At 42.9% G+C, this 20567-nt stretch overlaps 1 protein-coding gene across 1 annotated transcript in view; it reads left to right on the top strand.

The window, feature by feature from the left end:
- The first annotated feature begins 724 nt into the window (after window positions 1-724).
- The window catches only part of PARM1 (prostate androgen-regulated mucin-like protein 1), a 129631-nt gene continuing 109788 nt past the window's right edge, over window positions 725-20567 (top strand). Inside the window, exon 1 of the mRNA XM_086405389.1 lies at window positions 725-974. Within this exon, the coding sequence (XP_086261515.1) occupies window positions 932-974 (43 nt within the window). The 5' untranslated portion in view covers window positions 725-931. The remainder of the gene's footprint in view (window positions 975-20567) is intronic.

Raw genomic sequence — 20567 nt, 5'->3', positions numbered from 1 at the left:
TGTGGAATGCAGTCCTTACCAGTTCTGTGTCCCTGGGCACATTACTTACCTTCTCTGTGCCTTAGCTTTCTCATCTGTAAAATGGAGTAATAATTCTTGTGTCATACGGCCGTTAGAAGGCATCATGATACACCTAGCAGGGTTCCTCGCTCATAGTTATCCCACGATCACTGACATTGCCTGACATTAGTACTATTTCTTCTGGTAACAGTAAGAAGCTGAATAGGATAGCAGACATTTTGGCTCAGGCACCAGGAAATGCAGTGGGGCTGAATGGGAATGAGGGTTTAAATGTACACACAGAATATTTGGGGAAATGAAAAAAAGGCTCTCATATTTGGAAAAAAGTGTATGTGCTTAGAACGGTGGGGTCTTGGCCCTTCGAGGTGACACCTAAGATGGCATACGATCACCAAGGTTGTAACTCATGTAAGAAACCTGAGATAAATTCCTGAGAACAGAGATCTGCTCTCACTTCTTTGCATTCCCTTAGTTCCCAGCACAGTGCTAACGGCCCCAAACATTTGCTGAACCGGGTCAGAACTCGGGTCTCGCGCCCTGACTGTCCAGCAGAGGCCGCCCTGGGCCGGGACTCTCGGGACTCGAGCGCCGGGAGAGGAAAGGCCAGGGGTGGCCTTGTCATCGCCGCGGGGCCCGGGTGGGAGGGGTTTGGCGGCGGCTGTCGCGGCGGCGGAGGCGGCCCCGGGCTCCGGCGGCTGGGATGGAGCAGAAGCGCGCCGGGCGCCGGAGGACGAGCAGCTGACGGAGCCGCGCGGCACTCGCCTCGCTTCCCCTGCCGTCGCCCGGGCCGCCCGGCTCCCGCCGCAGCCAGCGGGCCGAGGAGAAGCTGCCCGCGCTCGGGGGCGCTCGGTCAGTCCCGGCAAACTCTCCCGCCGTCCGCTCCGGGCTCGGCACCGAGTACCAAGGTACCATGGTCTGCAAGACCCTCTTCGCTCTCTGCATCTTCACGGCAGGTATTTTTGGGCTCTGTCCCTGGCGGAGGGGTCGGGCGCGGTATGGGACCCGAGGTCAGGGCTGGGTTGGGAGCTGAAGCCGGGGGATCGGGAAGTAAGTCGCCGCGCGCGGTTGGCAGGAGTGGTGCGAGCCTCTCGGGTTGCGCAAAGGTATGTGCGCACTTGGTTTTGGGGTGATGCGCGTATTTGGAGATTCTGTGCCGAGGCGGACCGAGGGGTTGACAGGGTTCTTCCCGCCGCAGCTCGCCCCCGCAGCAAACTCCGGGCTTTGTGAAACAGGTGGCTGCCCAACGCGTTTGAAGCCAGGCTTGACGACACTGGGGTTTCTCGGGTCTCTGAGCACACCATGCCAGAATTGGGCATCAGACTTCCCGACGCGGTTCCACCCAGAGAGGGATGAGAAAGAGAAGCAGGCGGGGGATAGCATCTGGGAAAGCGTGAAGTCTTTGGCTGTGCACCTGGCCGGGCTGGTTTGTGTTCCCCGAGTTTTGGTGGGCTCTGTCTCCGCGTCCTTTCCTGTTTAAGCTTGAGGCTGGTGCGGCACTGACAGCCCCGCTCCCACCCGGCTCGAGCTTCCGATCACCGCTGGGGAGTTACCACTTCTACCTTGTGGCCCCTAGGCTCCCCAGAATCCGTGCCCTCTGGCTGAAACTGTTAACTTGGCAAAAACTAGCATTCTCCTGATTCCACCCGTGCCCCTCCGGCCGGCTCGGCTTCCCCACGCGCGTATTTCTCTGGACCACGGACGGCAGCGGCCTCTAAGCAGGGGACTGGGGAGAGAGGAGCCCTAGGATTGAGCTTGGCTTGGTGGGGAGATGCAGAAAGGCGCTTTGAGTCAGAGATTGGGGTACCCAGTTTTCCTAGAAAATGCAGGCCGACAAGGGACAGGCATAGGAGGAAAAAGCCGCCGAGTGCGCGGACGCCGGCGTGTTTAAAGATAAGAATGTCCCAAAGCCACGTCCATACACAAATCATTTGACTCATGCTTGTAGAACGTGTATATGTATTTTTCGTCCTGAATTGCTTGGGTTCCTGTAATCATGGACACAGGTCATCACAATCCCATAAAAAGAAACTAGGGATTTCCTGGCAGCTCAACAAAGGTTAATGCAGTTTTGAGGAAAAGTTTCCCAACTTGAAGCTAGAGAGAGTCTTCCTCTACTTGCCGAGCGCCTCAGAAAGCTGGTGTCTGCACGGTTCTGGTGTCTGCACGGTTCTGAGCGTCCGCAGCCTTGGCCAAGCTGGGAGCGCACGGATCCCTGCAAGCGTGACAGCCGGGGGTCCCGGCATTGCCAAGAAACGTTTATGAAATGACAGGGAAGGTGCCTTCCATTTTCCTCGCTAGAAATCTTTTCATGAGGCTAGGGGCTCAGAAAACTGTCAGTTAGCCAGTAGAGCTGGTAGGTAGATTTGTTGGCTAATTTTATGTAGTGGCTTGTCTTTTTAATTTCTTCCGGTTTTTGTTTGTTTGTTTTTTAAACAACTCTAGCAGTTGGCAACGCTGGGATTAGGCAGTGTATTGTGGACACCACCCCCCACCACCACCACCCCCGCCCCCCCGCCGTGGCCCCCCCGCGCAAGGAACTCACGATTTTGTCTCCCTCCTTGGCCAGTTTTAGAGTTTAGCTCTGCTGTTTTTTGCAGCTGAAATCTTGCCCTTGTTCCTGGACAGAGTGAGGAGGCTGGTAGCTCAGGGACTGACTGAGTAGCCTCATTCTCATCCTAAAGGACCTTTGTTGAGGTCAGCGTCCAGAAGATCACAGCCTCCGACTTCCAGGGCTCCCCTGACCCCCGGAGGACATAGTTATGTTTCTGAGTCCGTCTCCCAAACAGAGCCTGCGGAAGCTTCATCCTTTCCTCTGAGTTTGTGCCTGGGAAGAAGTCTCTTTGGGAATCAGTGTGTTAGATCTACCTACAGTAAGTTATCAGGAAAATCATATCAAAAAATGTATAAATACCTTATGAGCTTCTCTACATCCCCAAGTAGGGTGCTTTCAGAAACTAAAATACAACTTTTCTAGAAAAAGTTGGTAAAGGAGAGAGGGACTAGGGTTCTTAAGATGAAAGTGGCATGCATGTTTCAGTGGATCATTCTGGCTCCCTTGGCAAAGCTCTAGCTAGTTTCACCAGGCAGTTGCTTTTTCTTTTCTTTTGTTTCTTTTTTAATCCACCCAACTTTAGTGGCTTCAGGAAGTTTTCTGTAAAACTCTCAATGATACTTTCTTGAGTCAGGAATGGGGCATAGCAGGGAACTTTGTTTTTTTAGCTTAATAAATCTACTCATTATAAATACTTAGCATTTCTTCCAACCTGTATAATGGACACTTGTAAATATCTGTGCATTGTCAACAATGCAGCAAAAGTAGACCTCTACACTTAGTTGTATTTTAAAAAGAAGGAAGAGAGAGAAATCTTGGGCTGTCTTCAGTTCTTCCAGAGCTGACTGTGGTAGAAAACTAGCTTGGCTATTTTACAAACCATTCCCAAACACCTCTAAGGCCAGTACTCTAGGCATACAGAAACACTACCTCTAAATTACAAGCCAGAACCTCCGAGGTTTGGCATCAGAACCAAGAGGGAAGGGAGAATGACGGGCCACAGGAAGTTTCCATCTTCATCCCTCTGTTTCCCCACTGGATTCAATTCTGTCATTCCCACCACCGTTGTTGCCACCCTCCAGTGCTCTATGGCACAATATGTTTAAAAATTCTCTCACTGAGACATCTGAGATTTACTGGAACTTTCTAAAGGCCTTTTCCAAACATTCAAGTAGTTCAAAGGAGAAACAAACATAGATAAGAAAGACACAAAAACCCTTGACTCCATGTTTTCTGATGTGGGTTCTGCCCTATATGCCCCTGATCTCCCCACCCCACCCCAGGGAGAATGCAGCATTCTGCCCCATTACCCAAGCTTGGTGATCAAGACCAGCAGGGCTAGATTCCAGTCTGCCACCCAGCTCGAGAGCCTATTTGTGTCTTGCGCCTGTAACATCATTCTTCAGGCGACTAACATCTCAAATGTCCTTCCTGGAAGACCCCACCCTCCACATTTATGGCTCTGTTCTCACTATAGATCCCAATATATGGAAGGGCTTTATCATAAGCATATTAAAGGAGTATCATAAATCTTACCATAAACGTGTTAAAAATAAACCCAAAAAATGCACACATGTTTAAGGCAACAGCACGGTTGCCTGTGGTTGGTTGAGGGTGGAGGTGAAGGGTGGCATGCATCGCTTAGCCTGGTTACCTCCTATTCCCTTGAAGTCTGCGTCACAAAGGAACACATCCTTCACTGGGAAACCTACCTGAGAAGGTAGAAGTTTTCTATTACTATGGGATACATTTGTTGACACAGTATTGCAAAGTGGTGAGCACTCAAATTCTGCAGTTAGATTGCCTTGTACAAAGCAAAATTATTACCACTAAATTGTATAATCTAGGGACCTAATCTAACCATTCTTGACTTTTCTTATCTACAAAATTGAGGGACTAAAACCTCATTAGGTTGTTGAAAGTGGTAAATGACTGTTCATACCTATAATGCCTGGGACATAGTAAGCACTCAATAAGTATTAGCAGTTGTTATTGCTATTATTCTGATTCATAAAGGTGACTGTGTTCAGCACCAATTAGGTCATCCTCTCTGAAGTGTATGTGTTTCTGCTTGGCCTGTGTAAATTGAAGATCTCAACCAATATTCCAGCACAGTGCCAGCTGTTCTGGCAAATCCTCATGTGCAAATTAAGAAAAGATTCAGCTGAGCCTACTAAATGCCTAATTTGAAAAGGTTAATAATGTGCCAGCTCAAATTTAGCACAACAGTCCAAAAAACACTCAGTAACAAACACAAGTGTTACCGAAGACTTTATTTCTTCCACAGAGTCTTTTGCAAACTGATGTGTTTCAAGAGCCCAACTCGGCTAAACCTTAAGGTCAAATACGGCTTCCCTGGTGGCTCAGTGGTAAAGAATTCGCCTGCCAATGCAGGAGACATGGGTTTGATTTCTGAGCCTTAAACATCCCACATGTCACACCACGACTATTGAGTCTGTGTTCTAAGAACCTGGGAACCGCTCTAAGGTCATGCACAACTACTGAAGCCCACACCATAGAGTCCATGCCACACAAGAGAAGCCACTACAATGAGAAGCTCCAATGAGAATCACTACACTGCAATGAAGAGTGGACCCCGCTCACCGCACCTAGAGAAAAGCCTGTGCAACAACAAAGACTCAGCATAGCCAAAAATAAATCAATGAACAAATAAAATTTTTTTTAAATGTTTAAAATTTAAAAAAAAATCTTTAAAAAGATCCACAAATTTTGGATAATTGAGATCAAACAACTTAGGAAAAGGCATTTTGTGGTGTATGAATGACCCAGCATGGCTTTCTCCAGAATCCTAAATCATCAGTAATGGCCAGATCTCTAATTTAACCTGATCATTTGGGCCTAATTTAGTGGTGCTTATGTTTTCATGCACTGGAGAAGGAAATGGCAACCCACTCCAGTGTTCTTGCCTGGAGAATCCCAGGGACGGGGGAGCTTGGTGGGCTGCCGTCTCTGGGGTCGCACAGAGTCAGACACGACTGAAGTGACTTAGCAGCAACAGCAGCAGCATGTTTTCATAAGAAAAATAGTGGCCAAATGTTTACATTGTTTGAGCAGAGTTTCTTAAACAATAATTTTGCAGGGGGCAGAGGTAGGGGGCACAGCATTCACTGGAAACAATGAAGAGGGATGTTAAACATATTTTCAAAAGGGATTGGCTGTTTTTTAACACCCAAATGAAAGGAATCTTGCTATAGCATTTACAATAGCTTTCTCCCTTTTTGAAATATCTGTTACTGAAATTGTATATGTTAGTTTAGGAAACAAATAGAGTCATCCTTCAGTATCCACAGCCTGCCCTCACCATAAAAAATCCTCAGATGCTCAAGTTTCTTATATAAAATGTCATAGTATTTGCATATAATCTACATACATCCTTCTGTATACTTTAAATCATATGTGGTGTTGGAGAAGACTCTTGAGAATCCCTTGGACTGTAAGGAGATCAAATCAGTCAATTCTAAATGAAATCAACCTGAATATTCATTGGAAAGACAAGCTGAAGCGCCAGTACTTTGGCCACCTGATGTGAAGAGCTGACTCATTGGAAAAGACCCTGATGCTGGGAAAGATTGAGGGCAGGAAGACAAGGGGTTGACAGAGGATGAGATGGTTGGATGGCATCATCGACTCAATGGACAGGAGTTTGAGCAAACTCCGGGAGATGGTGAAGAACAGGGAAGTCTGGCATGCTGCAGTCCATGGAGTCACAAACAGTCAGACACAACTTAGCAACTGAACAACAACAATAGCAAGGTTGTTTAAAATACCCAATGGAATGGAAATGCTATATCAATTGTTTCAGACATGCAGCAAGTTCAAGTTTTGATTTTGGAACTTTCTGGAATTTTTTTCACAATATTTTCAGTCTGAGGTTAGTTGACTCCATAAATGGATATGGAAATCTGACTGTATTTGCTTTGCTACCAAGATATTAAATAAAACAGTTGCCTAGAAAAAACTGATGCTTCATTTAGGATATAGCAGTAGTCATGAAAAGAGGTAGGCCATTGCTTTTTACTTGGAGTGTTAGTTGCTCAGTCGTGTCTGACTCTTTGAGACCCCATGAACTGTAGCCCACCAAGCTTCTCTGTCCATGGGATTCTCTCAGGCAGGAATATTGGAGTGGGTTGCCATTTCCTTTTCCAGGGGATCTTCCCAGCCCACGGATTGAACCTGGGTCTCCTGTATTGCAGGCAGATTCTTTACCATCTGAGCCACCAGGGAAGCTCTAACCTATTAACCACTTTTACTTGGAAAGGCAAGGTTAATAGGTTATCATCCAGTTAATGTACAAGTAGGGTGAATCCCATAGACAGAGGAGCCTGACAGGCTACAGTGCTTAGGGTTGCACAGAGTCGGACATGACCGAAGGGACTTAGCACACACAAAGGGTTACTATAAAATAAGATTCATTTGTGTACATAGTTCATGGCATTACACTTCGTAGTCACAGCTTAAATTATTTCAGTGATGGGGATTGATGTGACATCAGATTTTCTGATGTGTGGATCTTTAAGTAGTCTTCACGATCTTTCACAGCAGCTTAGCTCATTTCTTTTACCTGTTCTAATATTGTTGAGACTTTTACCATTTATAAGGTAGTAGAAACCATTAAAGCAAAATAAATGATTATATAATTGTTTCCATCTGTGTTTTTCATTGGTGCAAGATAGTATAATATTGATTGAAAATAAACTATTTTAATTTTCCTTGGGTAAGTATTGCCAGGTTTAGCATTGAAAAATGCAGGTTGTCCAGTCCAATTTGAATTTAAGTAAACATGAATTCTGAGTCTATCCCACTTAGTGCTTGGGACACACTTAAGCTAACTAATTCTTCCTTGTTTATCTTGAATTCCGATGTAATGAGGCACCCTGTATTTTGCCTAGCGGTGCTACCTTTGGCCTTCCATATGTGGTTCATCAGAGCAATGTGTTTGACATAGGATTGGCTTTATTTTGAACTGTGCCTCACCCAGCTTTAGCTGCCCTACACCATTTCATTCATTCGTCACAATCTGTTCATGGGAAGAAGACACCAAGATTTCAAAGCAGCTCTGTCTCTGGAAACAACTTACAAGGTTAGGATTCAGAAGGAGCTCTCCAATGGAATGTTTTGAATTGGATTGCATATCCACTCACTGTGCACTGTGGTGGGTTTCTGAACAAGTGGTGGGATTTCGTTAGCCTCCCTGAGGCTACATTACTTTACCCTCCTTGTGACCTTTCCTTCAACAACGGGAAAAAAAAGTATATTGTTTAAAATGGTAGCAGTGTTCTTGCATAGGAACTGGAACTAGTAGCTTTGCAGAATCCAGCTGGCAGCTGATTAAAAAAGAAAGTTATAGAACAGCTTTGGATTTCAAAGTTCTCTTCTGTGCCAGGATTTTAACACATCTCACAAATATTACATAAGGTTTGCATAATTCCTACAGGAAAGGTCTATACGTATCACTTGAAAGCTGTGGCTCTATGAAGCCTAAAGCAGCACATTAGACAGAATTTCAAGGCAGATTGGGGAAAAAAAAATCCTTGAAGCAACTAGGCTGTGCCAGAAATTTGTACCTTTATACCTAAGGCCAAATATCTGAATAGGTGATTGTTAAGTGGAAAAAAATTGTGGAAAGTTACCAGGTGTGATATTTAGAAAATATGTCTATTCAATACAAAATAAGATGGATGATAGAATACAACTTTGATAATATCTTACACTTGCAGTCCAAATTCTGACACTTGATTTTCTTTTCTATCAAGGAGGAAATAAGGACAGAGATTTTAGGGCAGGTGTTGCACATAAAAAGAATTAAGAGAGAGGGGATTTTGTTTATTTGATTTTTCTTTTTTTTTTTTGGTTATGGTTATGAACTTAAAGCTACCATTCAGGCTTCCTGCTGATTAGAACACATTAAAATATACATCACCTTTAAAATTAGGATATTCTTGCCAGGTTTGTGTCGTACAGAAGCATAATCTCATTACTGAGAGGGTTTATTCACCACTTTGGTATCCAGGATGAGTTGTTACTGGCACTGTCTGCCCCTTATAAAACCTTTTCATTTTCCATTGGAAAAGCTTTTGTGATCCTACAGATAGACAGCAGACAGATACCATTATACTGGCACTGAACAGTTATTTCACCATTAAACCCTCTATATTGCATGATTCTTGCTTTGTAATTTGGACTATAATTTGGAGTCTTTAGAAAGAACAATAAAAATTATTGTGAGGATGAAAAGATGCCCTCTTTATTCACCATGCAAAAAGCTGCATGTGTTCTGTTGTTTGTTGCTCAGTGGCTCAGTCATATCCGACTGTTTGCAACCCCATGGGCTGTGGCATGCCAGGCTTCCCTGTCCTTCACTATCTCCCTGAGTTTGCTCAAACTTCTGTCCACTGTGTCAGTGATACTATCAATCATCTCATCCTGCCCTCGATTTTTTAGGGAAATGTTTAAGATCCCAGTCATTCTCTTGAATTAAAGTAATGTGTCACATTAGGAGAGGACTCAGTCCATCTCGGAATTACAACATGAAGGTCTCTCGAAGTCCATCAGAAGGTGCTAAGGAATCTGGTGGTCTGAACACCTCTTTCTTGGTTTGGGAAAAGTAGGTTATTGGTGGATCACATACTGCTGGTCATGGAAATTCTCTCTTTTGTTGGATCAGCTGCATGAGAGGTAACATCAAGATGAATATGGCCATCACCCAACTGATGGGAACTCAACATGTTTTATCTTAAAAATTGCAGTGTTGTCAGAGATGGCAATCCAGAGGAGAAATCTCTAGAACTGAACTTCCTGAAGAACTGCTCAGACAGTTCTAAATAGGAGAAAGAATTACAAATTTTTGAGGATAAATAATCGTTTAAATTTTGTTGTTGTTTAGACATTAAGTCATGTCTGACTCTTTTGTGAACCCATAAACTGTAGCCCACTGGGATCCTCTGTCCTTGGGATTTCCCAGGCAAAAATATGGAATGGGTTACCATTTCCTTCTCCAGGGGATCTGCCCAACCCAGGGATCGTACCCACATCTCCTGCATTGGCAAATAGATTTTTTATCACTGAGCCACCAGGGAAGCAATATGGTTTATCTTTCAGGAGATGTAGGTGGGAAAGGAAGTGTGATACCAGATTATTGTATATGTGGAAAGTGGATAAGAAATGGACAGAGGGCAGGGGCCATGGCTGTTTCAGAATTTCTATGGAGAATACGTGGAAAAGCCTGGGGGTGGTCCGCTGCATGACATGGTGAGAATGTCAGATGGCTGAGAATGTCAGATGGCTGAGTGAGGCTGAGAAGTGAGCACTGAAATTATTGGGGCTACTAAAGTCCAAACCATCTCCTTGATGATGCTGCTGGGAATGGAAAATTAATCCAGTTTCACTTTTAGGCAAGGGGGATAAACAATTTTCCCTCAAAATTTATATGCATATCAAGTGTCTTTTAGTCCACCTTTCTAGTTTTGTGAAAAGTTGCAAATTGAGCCTTTCAGAGGAATCATTGTGATGGCCCTTAAATGCTCTGAGATTTCGAGAGAAATTCAGCTGCATGGTTTGGTTCCATGAAGGAGGACTGAGTGGAGCTGAGTGACCGGGGCCTGCCCACTTCCAGGCAGTCCTCCTGGACTGCACTTCCCAAAGAGTCCTATTTTGAGCAGATTTTTCTTTCAGTGCTTATATGAAAAGAAACACAGCCCTGGTATTTACCTGGTAAGGATAGGATTTGTGTTACTTCCTCTGAGAGGCAGCATGATATGGTGAAAGGGGCTTTGGAGGAAGACAGGCTGGTGGGATGCCAGCTCCAGGGTCTTGATTTCCTCCTGGTAGAGTCATGATAATATGTTTATTATCATAAACATTGAGTGCCATGTAGGTAAACATCCAGCGAAGGTTTATTAAACAGGTACACCAACAGATAGAAGATTTCTTTTATTTCATTTGTTTATCTGCCTCTCACTCCTAGAATGTAAGGTGCATGAGAATTTTAGCTGTTTTGTCTCTGCTGTCCTCCCAAGCTTGGAGAACAGAGCAAGACATGGAATGAGTACCTAGCAAATATTTGTTAAATTAATTTTTAATAGAGAACCTACACGTCTGTCTAAGGCTCTGGAGATAGGGCAATGAACAGAGTAGATGGAAGACTACCCTCAGAGAACTTACATTCTTTGAGGATGATGAATTTTGACTTGGTCAATAGTTGAGTGTCTCACAGTCATCTCAAATCCATCACGTCAAAATCTTGAAATCTAAATGTAGCCATAAGGGTTAATTTTGAATCCATACTGGATCTGGCTCTGTGACTTTAATTCTTACTTTGCCATTTTTGTTATTATAGGCATACATAATGGCCTGCCTCGGGAGTGCTACCCACCCGCCTCTGCTTGACCCTTGGGCTAGGGTGCCTTTGTTTGGCTCATAGGGAGGTAGCCTGATCCTGTCCACCTGTTAAGGGCTATAAGGAAGTGAAACTAACATATGCCCCTGCTGAGGCTTGTCATTCTAAAAGATATTTTCATGAATTAAATGGTCTTTTTACTTTGTTTCCTCGCCTCCCCTCATCTCTCATCCATAAAAGAACCTGGCATCCAGGCCCCAACAAGATGGTTACTTTGAGGCCCTGATCTGCCATCTTCTCCGTGAACCAGCTTTCCAAATAAAGTTGTCTTCCTTGCCTCAACACCTCATCTCAGATTTACTGGCCTATCCTGTGGTGAGCTGAGCAGGCTTGGACTCCGTTACATGAACTCTTGGACTTTTCTCCTTACGCAGGCCCCAGGGGAGGCCTTCCTCACCTCAGTTAGTGGCAACCCCACCTTTTGAATTGCTCATGTTGAAAATCTTGAGTCATCTTTTTTTTTCTCCTTTTAAACTTTTTATTTTGTATTGGAGTATAGCCGATTAACAATGTTGTGATGGTTTCGGGTGAACAGCTAAGGGACTCAGCCATACATATACATATATCCATTCTCCCCCATACTCCCCTCCCATCCAGGCTGCCACATAAAATTGAGCAGAGGCCCATGTCCTATATAGAGGTCCTTGTTAATTATCCATTTTAAATCTGGCAATGTGTACATGTCCATCCCAAACGATCCCTTCCCTTATCCATCTCCCTCAGCAATCATAAGTTCATCTTCTAAGTCTGTGAGTTTCTTTCTATTTTGTAAGTAAGTTCATTTGTATCATTTCTTTTTAGATTCCACCTATAAGGGATGTCACAAGTATTTCTCCTTCTCTTTCTGATTTACTTCATTCAGTATGACAATCTCTATGTCCATCCCTGTTGCTGCAAATAGCATTATTTCATCATTTTTAATGGCTGAGTAATACTCCACTGTATATATGTACTACATCTTCTTATAATGAGTCATCTTTGAGGCTCTTTTTCTCTCAACACCCCTCATCCAATGCTTCAAGGGCTTCTGTTCGCCCTACCTTTAATGTTCATACAGAAGTCAGACTCTTTCTGTCACCTTCATTAGTGTCTGTGGTGTGATTCCCACATACTCCTTCTCTCAGAATTCTGCAGGGGCCTCCTCTCAGGCCTTGCAACTTTAACCCTTTACCCCCTAAGGTCTGGTTTCTGGTCAATCCAGAGGAAATGTATCAAATGATACCATTGCTCTGTTCACAGCTCTGCCACAGCTTCCTGTTGCAACAGGGTAAAATTCCAGCCCAGGTCCTTAGAGCTGCCATCCACATCTTCCTGAGCTGCTCCCTGTTCATCCTTGGACTCAGATTTCTACCTCTCCTCTGGTCCCCTGGCACCAGTCACACTGGTTTCCTTATCACATACCATGGCTGGTTCCTGTCTCTGGAATATCCATGTGGATATTCTTCAGATATCCACATGGTTAATTTCTTTACCTCCCTAAAACCTTTGCTCAAATGTCACCTTCTCCATGAGATGTGACCTTGTTCAACAATTTTTTAATTGGAGTATAATTGATTTACAATGTTGTGATAGTTTATGCTGTACAATGAAATGAATCAGCTATATGTATACATATATTCCCTCCCTCTTGGACATCTCTCCATCCCAAACCCTCTAGGTCATCACAGAACAACGAGCTGAGTAGTCTGTTCCACCTGCCGACATCATATTCCCTATGCCTCTGCTTTTTCCTTTACGTCTCTCTCCTTTCATCTCTAGTCCCTTACCACCCTAGGATTTTTGTCTTTTACTGTGGTATCCCCAGTAGTATCCCCAGTGCTGTGGTATCCCCAGTGCTGTGTGGCACTAAGGAGATACTCAGAATATATTTGTAGAACTGAATGATTCAAATATATTTTTGAGGGCAGACAAAATGAAGACTTAAATTTTACCTTCTATCCCCTCAAAAGGAGACATGGGCAGACTGACTTACTATCAAGTGCTTGTGTCTATTGTTTCCAAATCGCTTAAAAAAAAAATGAGTCAGTCTATTCATTTTCATTGAGGGTTAGAGAAGCTGAACTTGAAAATCAGCTTTTTTAAAGCTATGCATATACAAAACACTTTTTTTGTAAAGGCAAAACTTTTTTTTTTTTTTGCCATGGATATCACTTGAAGATAGTTGAAACTTCTTAGTCTCTGGCCAATTAAGGAAATGTCACCTTTGAGCTAAGCTAGAGAAGATAAAGATACTTCCATTATTTGAACATCTTTGAAAATTTTCTGAATAGCTAAAAAGAGCCTGATGATGAAAGTGATTTGAGCCTAAGGGAAGCATGACTGGCAATTTCCCAGTGGTGTCCAAGAAACTTAAGTCAATTCAAATGTTGAATGCTGAGGGTGTAATTAGTCACAAATAAGCTGAAGTGTAACAGAATGGGAGTTTTCCTGGCCTTACCGACTGCATTCTCACTTCATCCGTGATTCTGAACTATGAATTGTGTTTGAAGCATAAGCAATAGGTAGAAGTGATGTGAAATCCTGACTAAAATCAGACTGGTATTTCATGAGCACTTGTTCTTCACCCTGCAAGACTGACACCCCTTGACGTGGCTAGCGTCACCCAGGCTGGCACGTCCCCCAGCTTCATCCACCGACAAAGACTCATAGTACTTTCTGGCTGAAATAAAAACATCTACTCATTTAGCAGCTGCCAAAAAGAGCATGATCTTGAAAAAGAACAAGATACGGATCTTGAAGCCTAAGGGATAATAGAAAAATTTAAGATTATATCCTGGATAACTAGTGGGATCTTGGTGTATAGCACAGGGAGCTCTGCTCAGTGTTCTGTCGTGACCTAGAGAGGTGAGATGGTGGGGGAAGGGGCTGAAAAGGAGATCCAAGAGGGAGGGGAGATATATATATTTAATATATACAGTTATATAATTAGTTATATAACTGATTCACTTCATTGTACAGCAGAAATTAACACAATGTTGTAAAACAACTATACTCCAATAAAAACAGTGGTTGGTTAGTCATTAAGTCGTGTCCGACTCTTGCAATGCCATGGACTGTAGCCTGCTGGGCTCCTCTGTCCATGGGATTCTCCAGGCAAGACTACTAGAGTGGGTTGACACTTCCTTCTCCAGGGGATCTTCCTGACCCAGGAATCAAACCCCAGGTGTCCTGCATTACAGGAGGATTCTTTACTGACTGAGCTATGAGGGAAGACCATACTCTGATAAAAAATAATATAAAATAAAAAACTTCAGGGTAAAATATAATAATAAACATAAAAATATATGTTTAAAAAAAAAGATTGTATCAAGTTGAAGGGTGCCTTATAAACAAACCAAAGAAGGGAAAAGGTGATCCTTTATATGAAAAACATGCTCCTTGCTTGTTCAGTGAGGTCTCTGGTCCATTCCTTAGGTGGGAAGATGCTCCACCATCTTGAGTGCAGCATGGACTGTGAACAGAGGAAGGACAAGGAGGGGAGCCCAGGCTTTGTGCTGCAGAACCCACTGGGTATTGTGTCTGGGGTTGTGGGTATGACCCAGGAGGACAGGGGACCATGATGCCCCACCTTTCCTCCATGGGAGGTACCATATTCCCTGACTGAAATAAAAAATAAGGCCTAAGTTTTCACTGGAAGGAAAAGGAACAGGCATATGACACCCAGAAATCTCAAAGCCAAAAGTGGCTGCTGAAACACTGAAAATTACTGCGTCACTGAGAATAGGGTTTCAGGTTGGAATATTATCAGAACGAAGGGAGATGCGGTTTTCGAGATTCAGGAATTTACAATCAAGTTTTTGTTTTAAAAAACACAATATCAGTAAGTTACAGTTGTCTCTTGTTCTATAACAGTTTTTCAAAACTGCACTCAAGCACTAATTTGTTTTTTATTTTTTATTATGGAAACTGTAAACATACACGGAAATTGACAAGAATGTATTTAACCTCTGTCCAGACCTGATTCAGCCTTATTTGTTTGTTTTGGTTAAGAGCTTTAAAAAATATTAATAAATTTGGAGCAATGAAGATGTGTCACTATGAAGTATTAGTCAGATCACAATAAAGAATTCCATGTTTATTCAACTGGGCAATATTCAGCAATTGTTTAAAACAGTGAAGTGACTCATTTATGTCCTGACAGGTAGAAATGGTGACAATATATTGAATTACTATTAGCAACTTTATATTTTACAATATATTGAAAGAGAAGGCTAAGGGATAAAATGAATTTTGTGATAAAATATTTAAAATGTCATGTGTATGCCTGTGGAGGAAAGAGTTTAGAAGGATACAGTGGTTATTTCTGACAAATGAATTTTGAGTCAGTTGCACTTTTTATTTTTTATACACTCTTGTTTTGCCTGAAATTTATTTTAATGGGTTGTTTTGTCTTCACAATTTGAAAAGTAAAGATATTATCAATATTTTATTCTCTCCTTATCAGTATTTAATGTGACTATAATACCTACTAGATGGCTACTTCTATCCTCAAAATTTTGATTCAAATATCACTCCAATGGAGTCCTCAAAAATAACATCTTAGAAAAGCAATAACTTCAAAAAAGGTTTACAAGATATCACTGACTTAATGGGCAGGGGAGGTTCTGGGAAGGAATTGACTTAAAGTAATGGCTATATTTTCTAAAGCCAGAGTGCTGCATAAATCATTGATCAGGACAACCATCTTGGAAAGTATTTTAAAAGGCTCTGAGCTAACTGTTTATGTTTAAGGTACTTTCTTAGTTTTTAATATCTTCAGCATTGGTCACTTATGGAAGCAATTTTAAATTAAAACATCACTCTAAGTTTTTCTAAAATGAAATTTGTCAACTTTGATGTCAAATAAGAAAAAACAGCCCTCAGAAGAATATGTGATCTATTTTTCTTTTGGCAACATTAAACTTATTATATCATCTTTTCAATGAAATAATAAAATGTGGTTTAGGTAAATGCTGGGGGATCCATTATTAATACTCCATGGGGTTACCCCAGACCAACGCAAGTGTTAGTTGGGAGAGGGGACTGGGAGGAGACTGGGCTTTGGTGTGATCTGGGCCAACCCCATGTGAATTCCCCCTCTTCCCAACAGGTCTAGATTTTTCACATGTTTAACTATGTTCATTTCATCCACAACTTCATCTAATCCTTTCAATCACCCCAAGAGACAGGAAGTCTGTTCTCATTTTGCAATTCAGTTTCCTGAGTCTTAGAAGTTGAGTAATGAGATGCAGATCCCTCAGTCTGTAAGTGACAGAATTAGACTTTGAACCCACCACTGCTGTCTTTTACCCTCCTTGGCCCCTCCTGCCTTGAACTTGATAAATCCTCTTGTGTAAATTTAGTCTCTAGCATCTCTCCCAACTCTGATCCTCTTCACCATCCCCACAGCAACAGCCTTGGCTGAAAATCTTATCATCTCACCCTAGACTATTACAATAACTCCTCAGTAATCACTGGTCACCCTTTCTCTTCTCACAATCTCTTGCCTCTCTCATGGAACTCTTTCAGCCCAGGCCCAACTGGCTATTCCCCTCTGAAAAAGGAGAAGCAGGCCCAGATATGCCTCACTCATCCAGGTGCCAGACTATCATTCCTACATCCCATTTCCAATACAAGGAACGAAGACTCCTGGAGAAATGGCTAATTCCAGGTCTGGGTTCAGTTCAGTCGCTCAGTCATGTCCGACTCTTTACAACACCATGGACTGCAGCACAGCAAGTCTCCCTGTCCATCACCAACTCCTGGAGCTTGCTCAAACTCATGTCCATCGAGTCAGTGATGCCATCCAACCATGTCATCCTATGTCATTTCCCTTCTCCTCCTGACTTCAATCTTTCCCAGCATCAGGGTCTTTTCTAATGAGTCAGTTCTCATCAGGTGGCCAAAGTATTAGAGTTTCAGCTTCAGCATCAGTCCTTCCAGTGAATATTCAGGATTGATTTCCTTTAGGATGGACTGGTTGGATCTCCTTGCAGTCCAAGGGACTCTCAAGAGTCTTCTCCAACACCACAGTTCAAAAGCATCAATTCTTTGGCACTCAGCTTTCTTTATGGTCCTATTCTCACATCCATACATGACTACTGGAAAAACCATAGCTTTGACTAGACAGATCTTGACTAGATAGGGGTTAGGAAATATATAAAATGAGCCTGGATGATCTTGTTATACCAAATAGCAAAGATGCTATCAAAGACTACCAGCCTCCTGTCAAAAGGACTCAAAACCACTTAATGAGGCTCTACTGGCCAGAGATAGAACAGTCTGAGCATCAGTAAGGATAATCGATTACCTTCTTTAAGCTTGTGAGTTCATTGTTGTTATGGTTTAGTTGCTAAATTGCGTCCAACTCTTTGTGATCCCATAGACTGTAGCCATCTGGGCTCCTCTGTTCATGGAATTCTTCAAGCAAGAATACTGGAGTGGGTTGCCATTTCCTTCTCCAGGGGATCTCGTGCATTAGCAGGCAGATTCTTTACCCACCAGAGAAGTTCTATGAGTTCATAATGGTACCTAAAACAAAACAATGACTGCAGAAGACTTCACTGGTCTCCATTGGAAGATGCTAATAAACAAACACATTGTTTTGAAAAATAATAGATTAAATAATTTTCTTGATTGATCACTCGATCTTACTCATTTAAATTAGGTGTACACTGGGTGACCAAACATTAGATGATACAATAGCTGTCTTCTTGCATGATAGAAATAGAAGATCACCATATTGCCACACCCTAGTGTATAGATGAGAACAGAGCTTGAGTAAGTGCCCTGAGGAGAGCTACCCTGTGATAGTGGAATCTGGGCCACCACCCAGATAAGGAGTTGTACAGTTCAAGTCATTGTGAATGCATTGAACACCAAAAGGCCCCCGGGGAAGCACAGAAAGGAGAGGGGATCCAGTTAGCCTGCTTCATTTCATTACGTATCAGCACAGGAACTCTGGAAAGGAATTAGAACTGACTTCCAGGCAGGCTTGCTATCTTTGTGCAAGCACCCTGCACATCTTTATGAAGGAAGATTTCATTCTGGCTGAGTGAATGCAGTGAAGTTTGTCTTTAAATAATCCACAAGGTAGAGGAATTTAAACAGAAGTGTGCTGTCCTGGATAGAAAGGAAAACCTTTTCCTGCCTCTCCGTTACCCTTCGGAGGTTGCTAGTTAAGTGAATGTCTGTCCCCAAACCTCATTCCCCCTCAGTTCAGTTCAGTTCAGATGCTCAGTCGTGTCTGACTCTGTGACCCAATGGACTGCAGCATGCCAGGCTTCCTTGTCCATCATCAACCCCCAGAGCTTACTCAAACTCATGTCCATTGAGTCAGTCATGGCATCCAACCATCTCATCCTCTGTTGTCCCTTCTCCTCCCATCTTCAATCTTTCCCAGCACAGGGTCTTTTCAAATGAGTCAGTTCTTCACATCAGGTGGCCAAAGTATTGGAGTTTCAGCTTCAGCATCAGTCCTTCCAATGAATATTCAGGACTGGTTTCCCTTAGGATGGACTGCTTGGATCTCCTTGCAGTCCAAGGGACTCTCAAGAGTCTTCTCCAACACCACAGTTCAAAAGCATCAATTCTTTGGTGCCCGGCTTTCTTTATGGTCCAACTCTCACATCCATACATGACTACTGGAAAAACCATAGCTTTGACTAGACAGACCTTAGTTAACAAAGTCTCTGCTTTTTACTTTGCTGTTGAGGTTGGTCATAGCTTTTCTTCCAAGGAGCAAGCGTATTTTAATTTCATGGCTGCAATCACCATCTGCAGTGATTTTGGAGCCCAAAAAAATAAAGTCTGACACTGTTTCCCCATCTATTTGCCATGAAGTGATGGGACCGGATGCCATGATCTTAGTTTTCTGAATGTTGAGCTTTAAGCCAATATTTTCACTCCCCCCTTTCACTTTCAACAAGAGGCTCTTTAGTTCTTCTCCGCTTTCTGCCATAAGGGTGGTATCATCTGCATATCTGAGGTTATCAATCTTTCTCCCAGCAATCTTGATTCCAGCCTGTGCTTCATCCAGCCCAGGTGGCCCCATGTAGTGCCACCCAAGATGGACGGGTCATGGTGGGGAGGTCTGACAGAATGTGGTCCACTGGAGAAGGCAATGGCAAAGCACTTCAGTATTCTTGCCTTGAGAACCCCATGAACAGTATGAAAAGGCAAAAACATAGGACACTGAAAGAGGAACTTCCCAGGTCAGTAGATTCCCAATATGCTACTGGAGGTCAGTGGAGAAATAACTCCAGAAAGAATGAAGAGACAGAGCCAAAGCAAAAACAGCACCCAGTTGTGGATGTGACTGGTGATAGAAGCAAGATCCGATGCTGTAAAGAGCAATATTGCATAGGCACCTGGAATGTTAGCTCCGTGAATCAAGGCATTGGAAGTGGTCAAACTGGAGATGGCAAGAGTGAATGTCAACATTTTAGGAATCAATGAACTAAAATGGACTGGAATGGGTGAATTTAATTCATATGACCACTATATCTACTACTGTGGGCAAGAATCCCTTAGAAGAAATGGAGTAGCCATCATGGTCAACAGAAGAGTCTGAAATGCAGTACTTGGATGCAATCTCAAAAACGACAGAACGATCTCTGTTCGTTTCCAAGGCAAACCATTCAATATCACGGTAATCCAAGTCCATGCCCCAACCAGTAACGCTGAAGAAGCTGAAGTTGAATGGTTCTATGAAGACCTACAAGACCTTTTAGAACTAACACCCAAAAAAGATGTCCTTTTCATTACAGGGGACTGGAATGCAAAAGTAGGAAGTCAAGAAACAGGCAAATGTGGCCTGGGAGTACAGAATGAAGCGGGGCAAAGGCTAATAGAGTTTTGCCAAGAAAATGCACTGGTCATAACAAACACCCTCTTCCAACAACACAAGAGAAGTCTCTACACATGGACATCACCAGATGTCCAACACCAAAATCAGACTGATTATATTCTTTGCAGCCAAAGATGGAGATACTCTATACAGTCAGCAAAAACAAGACAGGGAGCTGACTGTGGCTCAGATCATGAACTCCTTATTGCCAAATCCAGACTTAAGTTGAAGAAAGTAGGGAAAACCTGTAGACCATTCAGGCATGACCTAAATCAAATCCCTTATAATTATACATTGGAAGTGAGAAATAGATTTAATGGACTAGATCTGATAGACAGAGTGCCTGATGAACTATGGATGGAGGTTCGTGACATTGTACAAGAGACAGGTATCAAGATCATGCCCAAGAAAAAGAAATACCAAACAGCAAAATGGCTGTCTGGGGAGGCCTTACAAATAGCTGTGAAAAGAGGAGAAGTGAAAAGCAAAGGAGAAAAGGAAAGATACACCCATTTGAATGCAGAGTTCCAAAGAATAGCAAGGAGAGATAAGAAAGCCTTCCTTAGTGATCAGTGCAAAGAAATAGAGGAAAACAACAGAATGGGAAAGACTAGAGATCTTTTCAAGAAAATTAGAAATACCAAGGGAACAATTCATGCAAAGATGGGCACAGTAAAGGACAGAAATGATATGGACCTAACAGAAGCAGAAGATATTAAGAAGAGGTGGCAAGAATACACAGAAGAACTGTA

The sequence above is a fragment of the Bos grunniens genome, chromosome 6 (assembly GCF_055505025.1).
Source record: "Bos grunniens cultivar Pamir isolate PY7600 chromosome 6, Bosgru_T2T1.0, whole genome shotgun sequence".
Classification (NCBI taxonomy): domain Eukaryota; kingdom Metazoa; phylum Chordata; class Mammalia; order Artiodactyla; family Bovidae; genus Bos; species Bos grunniens.
This window is presented reverse-complemented; position numbering and strand designations above follow the sequence as displayed.